This window comes from Pseudophryne corroboree, chromosome 5 (genome assembly GCF_028390025.1).
Source record: "Pseudophryne corroboree isolate aPseCor3 chromosome 5, aPseCor3.hap2, whole genome shotgun sequence".
Lineage (NCBI taxonomy): Eukaryota > Metazoa > Chordata > Amphibia > Anura > Myobatrachidae > Pseudophryne > Pseudophryne corroboree.
This window is the reverse complement of record NC_086448.1, coordinates 109,687,002-109,700,871: the sequence shown is the minus strand read 5'-3', so window position 1 is coordinate 109,700,871 and position 13,870 is coordinate 109,687,002. Positions and strand designations below refer to the sequence as shown.

Genomic DNA, 13,870 nt, shown 5'->3' with positions numbered 1-13,870 from the left:
TACCCCTCATCTCCAACTCTGAAGTCGCTGCAGAATGCTGGCAAGACCACAGGAACCAGACACAGAAGGAGAAGACGAATCCCGGTAAAGTTGGGGGTGTGGCCTAATCACGTCCGTTTGGCCACGCCCCTTTACAACTGCAACTTGAAAAAAACAACCTCTACCTTGCAGCAGGTACCATCTGAGCCCGCCGGGTATAGGTGGCACAGGACGGGTCCAGCAGGAGAGTATCTTGCTGTGAGGCCGCTGCATTTTGTGAGGCTACTGCTTCCCTGCATGTGATGGTCTCCAATGGCAGCTGTAGATCGGTGACCACAGTGCTGGCTGCTCAGATGTATGCTGAGGGGCGGTTAACTTCATTTAAAAAAAAATGCATTCAAACGGCCTGTAGGGACAGCAGGGACAGGGGCCCCGAAGACAGGGGGCCCAGGGTAATGTACCCCCTGCCCCCCCCCTTAATCCGGCTCTGCAGGTGGGGCAGATATAACATGTGCAGAGAGAGTTAGATTTGGGTGGGTTATATTGTTTCTGTGCAGGGTAAATACTGGCTGCTTTATTTTTACACTGCAATTTAGATTTCAGTTTGAACACACCCCACCCAAATCTAACTCTCTCTGCACATGTTACATCTACCCCCCTGCCGTGCACATGGTTTTGCCCAACTGCTAACAAATTTGCTGCTGCGATCAACTCTAAATTAGACCCAAAATTGCTTAGATAATAAAGTAATTCACTCACATGCACAGTGCAAAACACTTTAGCTTTGCACCAATGCACCTGGTTGGTGCTTTCTGTGTACATGCCTATATTCGTACCCTGTAAATGCCTAGGCAGAAGGAAAATCATTAAGTGTTGCCCTGTGCAAAAGTATAAATGTCACATTAAAGTCCAACCTCCCACCACTTGTCAACTTTGGGGTCTATTCAATGCATGTCGGACTGGTTTCGGATGCATGTCCGACTGGTTTTGCCCGTTTTCGACAATGCCAATCCAACTGTTTTTAAAGTCGGATTGACAATGTTGAAAACGGGACTAAAACCTGTCGGATTTGTCCGCAAATCCCCAAAAAAATGTGGATCCGTGGCAAATCTATCGATCCATGTGTTTTCCAACAAGTCGGAAAAACGGCAGCCCCATTGAATACTGTAGGTCGAATCATGGTTCAACCTAAAAAAGTCGGAAACTGCTGTCTTTCTGACTAGACGGCAGTTTCCGACTTCAATTGAATAGACCTATGTGTGTGAATTTTTTGTATCGCACTGAGTGCACCTGGACTAGCACTTCTCATTATAATCAGAAGATGAGACCCAACGCTTTCTAGTTCAGAGATGAGTCCTTTTGTGGAATGGAAATAGCCAGGATACAATCCGCAAGTAATGTTCCTCTTAATGCAAATATTTAACCTCTTTATAGATATTTATATCCTTAAAAGGAAATCTCTCTTTGCTCCACAAACTAAATGCGTTGTTGCACCTCCTCTGTCCTTTGCTAGGAAAGTCTACTCTCTGCCCACTTCTCCTTCCCATTCCATCTTTAAAACATCTGCTCCTCTCCAAATGCTGTATTGTTTTCTAAAAACCCATGTTCCCCAACAGGAATGCAGGGTGTAAAGCTGCTTTTGGATTGTTCCGAGGAAATAATTTGCTTGGTAACCTCCTGTGTAGCTTACAGAAGACTTTATTTTTCTTCTCCCTTACCTGCTTAGGTATTACACCTAAATAAATAGACTATTGGAGTATAGAATTGCCAATATTTTATACAGGTTGAGTATCCCTTATCCAAAATGCTTGGGACCAGAGGTATTTTGGATATCGGATTTTTCCGTATTTTGGAATAATTGCATACCATAATGAGATATCATGGTGATGGGACCTAAATCTAAGCACAGAATGCATTTATGTTACATATACACCTTATACACACAGCCTTAAGGTAACTTTAGCCAATATTTTTTATAACTTTGTGCATTAAACAAAGTGTGTGTACAAACACACAATTAATTTATGTTTCATATACACCTTATACACACAGCCTGAAGGTCATTTAATACAATATTATTAATAACTTTGTGCATTAAACAAAGTTTGTGCACATTGAGCCATCAGAAAACAAAGGTTTCACTATCTCACTCTCGCTCAAAAAAGTCCGTATTTCGGAATATTCCGTATTTCGGAATATATGGATATGGGATACTCAACCTGTAATTACCATTAAGACAATGAAAAAGAGGCTGAAATTGTTAAACTTACTCATGCTGGGTATGAAATCCCGGCACTCAGTATGCCAACGGTCAGAATCACAGCAGAGGAATCCCGATGTTTAAAATCTCTATGGATTCTGGTAAATATTGTAACCATAAACCACCCCTTCTGCATTGTAATCGTAACCATCCCCTCCCACAGCCTAACCCTAACCGTCTACTCCCACAGCCTAGCCCTAACCGTCTACTCCCACAGCCTAGCTCTGTCTACTGCCTCAGCCTAACCCTAACCATCTACCAGCCTAACCATAACCGTCTACTCCCGCAGCCTAGCCCTAACCATCCCCTTCCGCAGCCTAACCCTAACCGTCTACTCCCGTAAATTATTTTAATGATCTGTACTGAGAAGCTGTCTTGCAAGAATCTGACCAAAAGCTACATATGATATAAGTTAATCACAAAGTTACAGATGTTGCTTAGTAAATAAACATCTGTAATCTTTGTGATGAATTCCACTCAACAATAGATCCTTGTTTATAATTGTAAGTTAAATAAATAAATAAATAAATAAAGAACATAAGATATAAGATGGAAACTATCTGGAAATAGTTTTATAGTAATTAAAAATGGGCTTGAAAATCAATGTTGGTAAATAAAAGAAAATATTGGACTGTCTGCGATTTGAATTGAATGTAACTGTAGATATAAGTGAATATCTTGACTCTACTTACTTCCTTGTATCCAAACACTATCCGGCCATCATTGATTAAGGTAGCTTGAAAAGTAAAACTCCCAAGACTGTAATTATCTTGCAGATGAACATGATCCCATTGAACCACAAGTGCAGTGCCTGAAAAAAAAGACTACGTATAAGCTACATATATATGGTCACCAATGAGGTACATAATACTATAAATAGATATATACTGCATAAGCATTTATACATTATGTAATCCTATAAATAGATACATACTGCATGGGTATTTATACAGTATATTACATAATCCTATAAATACAGCCGTGTGCAAATTCATTGGGGCACAGTCATGAGGATGCTCTGAGGGGCCGTACAAAATACTATGTGCATGCCGGAAACATTCACAGGACGCTCCTGGCAGCAGTGTAGCAGCGATACTGGCTGCAGGGGGCCATTCCAGGAACCTTGCTAACACATCCTAATTAAGAGAGGCCGTCCCAGGCCCCCACAGACTTCTTTTTAAATTGGAGCAGTCTCCTTCAGGAGCCAAGGAGCTCCATGTAAAGTCAGTAACACATGCCGGCAACTCAGTCAGTGTCTCTTCGGATTTCCCTTCACTATTCCACGAGTCACTGACTGAGCCTCTGGAGTACCCGGCTGTCGCTGTCCAGGCTAATGCACTTCCGTGAGAGGGTGAGTGTGAGTGCATGAGTGTGTGCTTCATGAGTGGGTGAGTATGCATGAGTGTGTGGGCATGCACGTGGGAGTGTGTGTCTTTGGGGTAGGGGTTCTTTAGCCATAGTTTTATTAGTGGGAGACCCCACACGTTCATTGCCCGGGGTCCCCACCAGCCTTAATCCAGCCCTGCATGCTGGACAGATGCTGGGGCAGTGACCGTGCTCTGCCCCCTGGGTGACGGCACCACTTGCACAAAAGTTTCATATGTTCTTTTTATACACTGGCACATCCCACTAAACCCAGGCCAGCATTACTATTAGACTGGACCATATAGTTCACCTAGAACCTTTTATTTGACTGGACCAGTCTGTAGTATGTACTGTACTGCAGAATTTATTCTCTTGTATCAAATTCTTATTTTCCTATAGACTGTAAGGTTGCGAGCAGGACCCTCTTACCTTTCTGTCTGTTATTATCCAGTCTTGTTTTGTTCCTGTTTTGTTACTGTTTTGTTTTCAATTGTGAAGTGTAAGGGAATATGCTGGTGCTATATAAGTAATTGCTAATAAATAAATAAATAAATACAACAGAAGCACACAGATCAGGGGTGTTTCAAGAGAGGAAGTGGCTCATGTGCAGTCTCCATCCAGACCCCCCCTCCTCTCCCCTAGTAGATTCTAGCGCTATGCTGGAGTCTACTGCAAATGTGCAGGTCTTCGGGAAAATGGTGCGGCAGCCATTGTTCGGGTGCATTCCCTACTGCACATGTGCAAAGCGCTTGGAAAATTGCCGACCCACCATTTTCCCGGTTACTTTGCAGAGCTGCCGCTGCAGGACTCCGGAGAAAGGTAAGTACTGAGGAACATGTTGTGCCCATTATAGATACACCACTGGCACAGGTATCAGCTAGTGTGCATGAGATTACAACAAAAAGAGAAGGAGGCTGCGCTTTGAGAGGAAATGAACAATATCCACTATAATGTGTAAAATTTATAACAATTTATTAAAAACACTACCTAATTAAAAAAAAACAGTATTATTCTGTGCAATTGTATTGTGCCATATGCATGCTTTAGAAAAGTAATTTTTTACCCAAAATGTTAATTCCGGACATGAGTCATATGAGCTCTAGAGGATCCGTTCCAAGTATTGCCCATAGGTGGTATATATCCAGTGGTTTTCCACTATATGAGTCCCATTTAGATGGTACCAGGAGAGTCCTTTATAGTTTCCATAGACCGCTAGAGGATTTTGGATGGAGTAAATGTCCCAAAAGCTGTGGGTACCTCATGCAGTGCGGTGGTTGGATGGTGCCTCTCTGGGATTCCCCTGGGTAGCTGGAAAATGTTGTGGGCTGGTTCAGATCCAATTGGAGAGAGTCGTGCTCAGAACATGCAGAAACCTGACACGTTTCACTGCGTATGCCTTGCAGCTTTTTCAAAGGTATACAATAATGCCTGGGTTTGGGCTTTATATACCCTAGACAAAATGGTGGCTTAATTGGCACCTGGATGCACATTTCCTGTTAATCATACACAACTCTATTTACAGTAACAAAAACAGTTAAAATAGGTATAGGAGACAGACCTACTTGTGGATAGAAGCTTCTAGTAATATTATACTTTTATTTCTAGTCCTAATAAATGTTTATTATACATCTAACTCATACTTAGAGATATGTTTTGTCCAATCAATACTTTTGTTTACTAATATGTAGTAAAATAATTTAAAAAGGAACGACGAAGCAGCAATGCCTATCATCCTAGATCAAGGAGATGACATAGCTCTTAAGATTTTGGAAGAACTTGATACTAACACTAGTTCACCAAAATCTCCACAAAAAATATTTGATATATCTAAAACTCATTTTAGACAGAAATCAGAATTCTATCCAATCAAAGCCAAGGGCTCCAGTGTGGACATGTTTTACAAGACCACACTGGAAGACTTAAAAAAACTCTGCATAGATTCCCAGTCTCAGAAACCTAAATACAACCTCAGTAAACAGGAAAGAAAAGCCATAACTAAACTGACCAAGGATACTTCTATAATTATTAAAGAGGCGGATAAGGGTGGTGGTCTGGTGATTCAGAACAGATCAGATTACATAACCGAGGCAAAAAGGCAGCTAGATGATCCTTTAACTTATATCAAACTACAAAGAGACCCCACTAAGGAATTTCAACTAGAACTACTCGATCTACTTGAAAGTGCGGTAGCCTCTGAGATCATCTCCAAAGAGGAGCTCAGGTTTCTTTATCTTGAACATCCAGTCACCCCCATCTACTATCACCTCCCCAAAATACACAAATCCCTCACTTCACCCCCAGGGCGCCCTATTATTTCCGGCATTCACTCCCTCACTTCCAATCTTTCCTTTTACGTTGATTCACATTTGCAGCCACGAGGTTCCCTTCTTAAATCCCATGTTAAAGACACCACCCACTTTATGTCACTAATTTCAGATATAGAATGGAAAGACACATATGCGTTCCTTACTATGGATGTACAGAGTCTATACTCAAATATTCCCCATCAAAAAGGGCTTTCAGCTATATCAAACTGTCTAAATCAAGATGGGGATCTTACGGTCAACCATCAAAAATTTATTATAGACTCTATTTCATTCATATTACGCCACAATTATTTTTTGTTTCTAGATTCACACTATTTACAAACGCTGGGTACCGCCATGGGGACCAGGTTTGCGCCTAGCTACGCGAACCTGTACATGGGTCAATTCGAGGACCAACATGTGTGGGGAGGCGGGCATGGCGCGTCCCTGGTCCTCTATGGCAGGTACATAGATGATTTATTTATTATTTGGGATGGGGATGCACTTTCAGCACAGGCATTTGTCAATTCCCTTAACCACAATACGTATAATTTAAAATTTACTCACCAATATCACCCCTATCACATTAATTTTTTGGATTTGAACTTAGAGGCATGCAATGGACGAATACACACCACCAACCACACTAAGGAGGTAGGATCAAATGCCTACCTCCACTACTCCAGTGCACATTACCCACCATGGAAAAAAAGCATACCCCGGAGTCAACTTATACGACTCAGACGAAATTGCTCTGATCTACAATCTTTTGAGTTACAAGCAAAGATCATGGTAGACTCATTAGAACAACGTGGATACCCCACACCCTTATTAGACAAAACATTGGCAGAAGTAAGGGGGATGAATAGAGAAACCTTATTGTCCAAAAAGAAAGGAATAACTAACAATTCTGAGACAGATAAAGAATACCAACTAGCATTCATCACCACCTACAATAATAACTGTCCTAAAATTAAATCCATCATAAAGAAAAATTACCACATATTAAAACAAGATAATCTACTAAGAGATGCTCTTCCCATTAAACCAGTTTTTGTCTTTCGTAAGGGGAGATCTTTAAAGAATACTCTAGCACCCAGCTATTTAAGACCTGAGAAGAAAGCCAACACTGTTTCAGAATCCTGGCTTTCACCGATAGTGGGATTTTACAAATGTGGAAATACTAGGTGCACTACGTGCAAATATATAGAAAAAACACAATATGTAAATACCGATAAGGGGGAAAAACAATATAAAATCAGAAGTCATATTAATTGTAATTCCACATACGTTATATATATACTCCAATGTGGGTGTGGCCTATATTATGTGGGCCGCACCACTAGAAAACTTCGAATTAGGTTTCTTGAGCATCGCAGAAACATCCTTAACAGGGTCTCCACACATAGTGTTTCTCAACATTTCAATGACCATCACAATGGGGACCCAAAAAGCCTTAGAATAATAGGGATTGAACATATCCCCAAGACCAACAGGGGAGGGGATCGCTTCAAGAAATTATGCCAACAAGAGGTTTACTGGATGTTTAGAATGGGGTCTATCCATCCAGATGGCCTCAATGAAGCAGTAGAGCTGAATATGGTTATTTAATATACTTACCCATTAAACTATAGATCCGGTTCCTCTCAGCAATTCAATAATCAACGTTTATAACAGGTCTTGTAATATCTCCTTCAACCACCATTTAAACGATTATTATTTAAAGCTTAAGCATCAGCTTATATATACTTATCAATCTGTTTTTTTCTGTCCTTCTCCCTTCACTCCTAATTTTTCAGCTCCTATCCGTCTGTTCTCAGTATATCAGTAATAGAGAAAACCCATAGGAACGGGGTTCTCAGACTTTTATGAACCAACTTAACAAGATTAAGTATATTCTTTCTCTCTATAACACATTATAAATATCTGCTGGTTGTCTATAGCCCAAGTAAAAATACATGGCGAGACCATACCCGCAGAAATGGGGTTAACATATTGCACGATCAGTTCCTAATACGAATCTGTATGTGGCTGTCATGGTTACTGGGCTGGGAGTGACACGTACATTTCCGCATACGTAATCACGCTCCTTGCCGAAGTTGCACTGTTACCATGACGACGGAGGCGCTTATGGATACACTCCTCCCGTCCGATATATCCGGGGGAGGCGCTACAGAGGGATTACCCTAACCCGATCCCCGTCATCATGACGTTGGCCGGGGAAAACATGTCTCCCCTACTTGATTTATTCAGGAAACACGTCATCAGAGGGGATTGCTTCACCTGAGCCCCGTCTCTATGACGACGGCCGTGGAATTTTTACAGGCGACCTAATAACGACATGTCACTTCCGGTTTCCGTTACCCAGGCAACGGCCCGGGAGCGAATGTGAAGCCTCCGCAAATAAATAAATACATACAGCGGCTCATAAGAATAAGAAGGTCTGGAATAAGACACCAGTAATGGTCACCCTAAAATAGCAGATCAATATGGGTCTGATTACCTCTATAAAGTTAAGTATATAATAATAGGCCGTTCCTATCTGGATCATGTGACACTAAGCACATGACCAATACTAATCACATGACCTTCCATTCCACCTATGAAATCCTTCTGCTGACAGTTTCCATGACTACATATTAGTAAATAAAAGTATTGATTGGACAAAACATATCTCTAAGTATGAGTTAGATGTATAATAAACATTTATTAGGACTAGAAATAAAAGTATAATATTACTAGAAGCTTCTATCCACAAGTAGGTCTGTCTCCTATACCTATTTTAATTGTTTTTGTTACTGTAAATAGAGTTGTGTATGATTAACAGGAAATGTGCATCCAGGTGCCAATTAAGCCACCATTTTGTCTAGGGTATATAAAGCCCAAACCCAGGCATTATTGTATACCTTTGAAAAAGCTGCAAGGCATACGCAGCGAAACGCATCAGGTTTCTGCATGTTCTGAGCACGACTCTCTCCAATTGGATCTGAACCAGCCCACAACATTTTCCAGCTACCCAGAGGAATCCCAGAGAGGCACCATCCAACCACCGCACTGCATGAGGTACCCACAGCTTTTGGGACATTTACTCCATCCAAAATCCTCTAGCGGTCTATGGAAACTATAAAGGACTCTCCTGGTACCATCTAAATGGGACTCATATAGTGGAAAACCACTGGATATATACCACCTATGGGCAATACTTGGAACGGATCCTCTAGAGCTCATATGACACATGTCCGGAATTAACATTTTGGGTAAAAATTTACTTTTCTAAAGCATGCATATGGCACAATACAATTGCACAGAATAATACTGTTTTTTTTTTTAATTAGGTAGTGTTTTTAATAAATTGTTATAAATTTTACACATTATAGTGGATATTGTTCATTTCCTCTCAAAGCGCAGCCTCCTTCTCTTTTTGTTGTAATTGTATGTATATTGGGAGTGACTTCCCTCTTAAACATTGGCTGCCGCTTAGCTGAGCTCCTCATCTCACAGCGCCCGAATACCCCAGGGTATTTTTTACCTTCTTTTGCAGTGTGCATGAGATGTTGTAACATATTGGATGACTAAGGTGATTTTAGGAAAGCAGAGAAACTTCTACTCTATGCAAGCCTTGTATCATCCTTTTTTAGGTGCTTGTTCATGCAGATCAATGATACATGGGAACTTTTATATATGCTCTTTCTCTTTTATAGAATCTTAAGAAAGCATGGAACATGGAAAGTGAATATGTTAAATGTATACATGGGAAGAGTTTTCTAGAGAAAGTATAGTGCACAGGTTCTCAAACTCGGTCCTCAGGACCCCACACGGTGCATGTTTTGGAGGTCTCCTCACAGAATCACAAGTGACATAATTAGCTCCACCTGTGGACCTTTTAAAATGTGTCAGTGAGTAATTAATACACCTGTGCACCTGCTGGGTTACCTGCAAAACATGCACTGTGTGGGGTCCTGAGGACCGAGTTTGAGAACCACTGGTATAGTTTATTGCAGGGATTGATTTATCCTGGTACAGAAGGGTGTTTGCAATTAATGTTAATATCCAAAGAAAATTTTTTTTTTGTGTTGGGGATGCGCTACACCACTAGCAAAAAAATATTAAAAAATGATTAAAAAATGTACATATGATTCTATATATTAATGTATATAGAAAGGGTTTAATACTCTTTAGACAATTTCATAATCAAAAAAGTTATAATTTATTTTTCTAGAATTTCATATATAGACAGCTTTTTAAAAAAAATTCATTAATATAAAGCCTGTATTACTATGCGGCTCTTCACCTTTAAGAAAACATATTTAAAACAAACATTTTTTAAAAAAACATATATATATAGATAAGCTGTGTAGCTGATATAGCCGTTTGAACAGTCCTAGGATTCGAAACAATGTTAATCTATATATAGAGTCCTATTAGATCTGATACGTTGTAGCGATCTTTGCTACAAATTAATCTTTGTTTATTTTATGTAGACAGAGTTCACTGGGTCCCTGCTGTGCACAGCTTTTGATGTTAGTAATATGCATGCATTATGGATTGTTAAACCACTTGACCTTGCATCCACATTGTTTTCCCCTGGTTCCAAATCATACAGCTTGATCCCTCCGGACTCTTATTACATCAGTTAGGTTACCGTGATTGCGTTCTGCCGGGATTCGAGTAGCGCTGTTGGTTCCGATTTCGTTGGGGTCCATGGCTGTCACAGTGATGGTTATAAATAGGCTCCTTTGAACGTGTTACGCATTTCTCCGCCTTTTTCCGTTAACGTCAGCGGCTTCCTCAGACACTGTGTCTGAGGAAGCCGCTGACGTTAACGGAAAAAGGCGGAGAAACGCGTTACACATTCAAAGGAGCCCATTTATAACCATCACTGTGACAGCCACGGACCCCAACGAAATCGGAACCAACAGCGCTACTCGAATCCCGGCAGAACGCAATCACGGTAACCTAACTGATGTAATAAGAGTCCGGAGGGATCAAGCTGTATGATTTGGAACCAGGGGAAAACAATGTGGATGCAAGGTCAAGTGGTTTAACAATCCATAATGCATGCATATTACTAACATCAAAAGCTGTGCACAGCAGGGACCCAGTGAACTCTGTCTACATAAAATAAACAAAGATTAATTTGTAGCAAAGATCGCTACAACGTATCAGATCTAATAGGACTCTATATATAGATTAACATTGTTTCGAATCCTAGGACTGTTCAAACGGCTATATCAGCTATACAGCTTATCTATATATATGTTGGTTTTTTTAATTTGTTTTAAATATGTTTTCTTAAAGGTGAAGAGCCGCATAGTAATACAGGCTTTATATTAATGAATTTAAAAAAAAAAAGCTGTCTATATATGAAATTCTAGAAAAATAAATTATAACTTTTTTGATTATGAAATTGTCTAAAGAGTATTAAACCCTTTCTATATACATTAATATATAGAATCATATGTACATTTTTTATCATTTTTAATATTTTTTTGCTAGTGGTGTAGCGCATCCCCAACACAAAAAAAAAAATTCTTTAGTTTACTGCCTTGAGGTTGGCAATTACCTCAATAGGGGGAAGCAGCAGCACACACTAACAAATTGATGAATAAGTAATTAACCTGAACTCCACCCAGGTCAGCGCACTTGTTTTGTTTGTGTTTTGTCAATGTTAATATCCCAAGTTCTTCTCAGCTAAACTAATTAGGGGAATGTCACAAGATATCATGCATGCTCCACTTAATCCTTGCTCATGGAGAGTAATACTTGCAGTATAACACATTCTACAGTGTGTAGTATAAGGCAATGCTTCTTTAACCAATTAAACTATAATTTCGGTATCTGTAACAAACTGAAGTGTACCTTTAGAGTCGTGTTGCTGCCAGTCCAGAGGAAATTGAAACTGAGATGGTTAGGGTCTGTACACACGGTGAGATTCGGACTTAACTGATTCTCACTGTGCGACGGGGGGGCCGGGTCGGCACTTAGCCAGTATCGCAAGCACATAATGAGTGTGCTTGCGATCCTGGTACTGTGCGATTTTGGCTAAGTGTCAATCTTGACTATCTCTTCTATAGAGACAGTCAAGATTGACTTGCCTGCACAGTCTATTTTTTCTGCCGATGCCGACCGCGCGGGGCCGCGCTTCGGCATCGGATCGGGATCGCAAGGTGACTGTCACCTTGCGATCTGCACTATCTTTTCTTCCGATTCTGACTATACAGTCAGAATCGGAAGAAAAGATCTCACCGTGTGTACACACCCTTAGACTGCGCAGAGAGAGTTAGATTTGGGTGGGGTGTGTGCAAACTGAAATCTAATTTGCAGTGTAAAAATAAAGCAGCCAGTATTTACCCTGCACAGAAACAGTATAACCATACTTGCCTACCTGACCCTCTCCATGAGGGAGAAAATGCTCTGTTCCTGGACTTTCCTGGTAATGTATGATTGCCATCATCTGTGGTGAGCTAGTTAATTGATAAGAAAGGTGTTTCACCACAGGTGATGGTAATCATACATCACCAGGAAAGTCCAGGAACAGATAATTTTCTCCCTCATGGAGAGGGTCAGGTAGGCAAGTATGAGTATAACCCACCCAAATCTAACTCTCTCTGCAAATGCATACCTCCCAACATGACCCTCTCCAGGAGGGACACAATGCTCTGCTTCTGGACTTTTCTCTTAATGTGTGATTGCCAGCACCTGTTTTGAACAGGTTAATGGATAAGAAAGGTGTTTCAGAACAGGTGATGGCAATCATAAATGAAGAGGGAAGTCCAGGTGCAGAGCGTTCTGTCCCTCCTGGAGAGGGTCATGTTGGTATGCAAATGTTATATCTGCCCCCCCCCCCCCCTGCAGTGCACATAGTTTTGCCAACCTGCTAACAAATTTGCTGCTGCGATCAACTCTCAATTACCCCCAGTAACCTTTGAGGAGCATTGTTAAATATTCCAACTTGGGCAATGAAATAGAGATCATTTTTAAATGCTCTAGTACACAGGTACTCAAACTCGGTCCTCAGGACCCCACACAGTGCATGTTTTGCAGGTCTCCTTGCAGAATCACAAGTTAAATAATTAGCTCCACATGTGGACCTTTTAAAATGTGTCAGTGAGTAAGTAATACACCTGTGCACCTGCTGGGTTACCTGCAAAACATGCACTGTGTGGGGTCCTGAGGACCGAGTTTGAGAACCTATGCTCTAGTACACAGGTTCTCAAACTCGGTCCTCAGGACCCCACACAGTGCATGTTTGCAGGTCTCCTCACAGAATCACAAGTGACATAATTAGCTCCACCTGTGGACCTTTTAAAATGTGTCAGTGAGTAATTAATACACCTGTGCACCTGCTGGGTTACCTGCAAAACATTCACTGTGTGGGGTCCTGAGGACAGAGTTTGAGAACCACTGCTCTAGTAGAATGTAGACAAAATGCTTAAAATGGAAGACAAATTCCTTAATCAGGAAAACCTAAACCCCAATCACAACTGTGGTTCCAGGCCTGCCCGTCGCTATAACCAAGAGTAGTAGACACACTTGAGTGATTAATATAGAGCATACTTGCCTACCTGACCCTCTCCATGAGGGAGAAAATGCTCTGTTCCTGGACTTTCCTGGTAATGTATGATTGCCATCACCTGTGGTGAGCTAGTTAATTGATAAGAAAGGTGTTTCACCACAGGTGATGGCAATCATACATTACTAGGAAAGTCCAGGAACAGAGCATTTTCTCCCTCATGGAGAGGGTCAGGTAGGCAAATATGATATAGAGCATAGGTTCTCAAACTCGGTCCTCAGGACCCCACACAGTGCATGTTTTGCAGGTAACCCAGCAGGTGCACATGTGTATTAATTACTCACTGACACATTTTAAAAGGTCCACAGGTGGAGTTAATTATTTCACTTGTGATTCTGTGAGGAGACCTGCAAAATATGCACCGTGTGGGGTCCTGAGGACCGAGTT

General features: G+C 41.0%; 1 protein-coding gene and 1 long non-coding RNA gene across 6 annotated transcripts in view; one reads left to right on the top strand and one right to left on the bottom strand.

Moving 5' to 3' along the window:
• PLXDC2 (plexin domain containing 2) overlaps window positions 1-13,870 on the bottom strand; it is a 1,323,386-nt gene that overhangs the window by 392,853 nt on the left and 916,663 nt on the right. For all 4 annotated transcript variants that reach the window (XM_063921556.1, XM_063921557.1, XM_063921558.1 and 1 more), the window contains one exon: window positions 2,932-3,050. In XM_063921556.1, coding sequence (XP_063777626.1) covers window positions 2,932-3,050 — 119 coding nt within the window. The remainder of the gene's footprint in view (window positions 1-2,931; window positions 3,051-13,870) is intronic.
• The window catches only part of LOC134927304 (uncharacterized), a 29,662-nt gene that overhangs the window by 13,414 nt on the left and 2,378 nt on the right, over window positions 1-13,870 (top strand). The window lies entirely within an intron of this gene.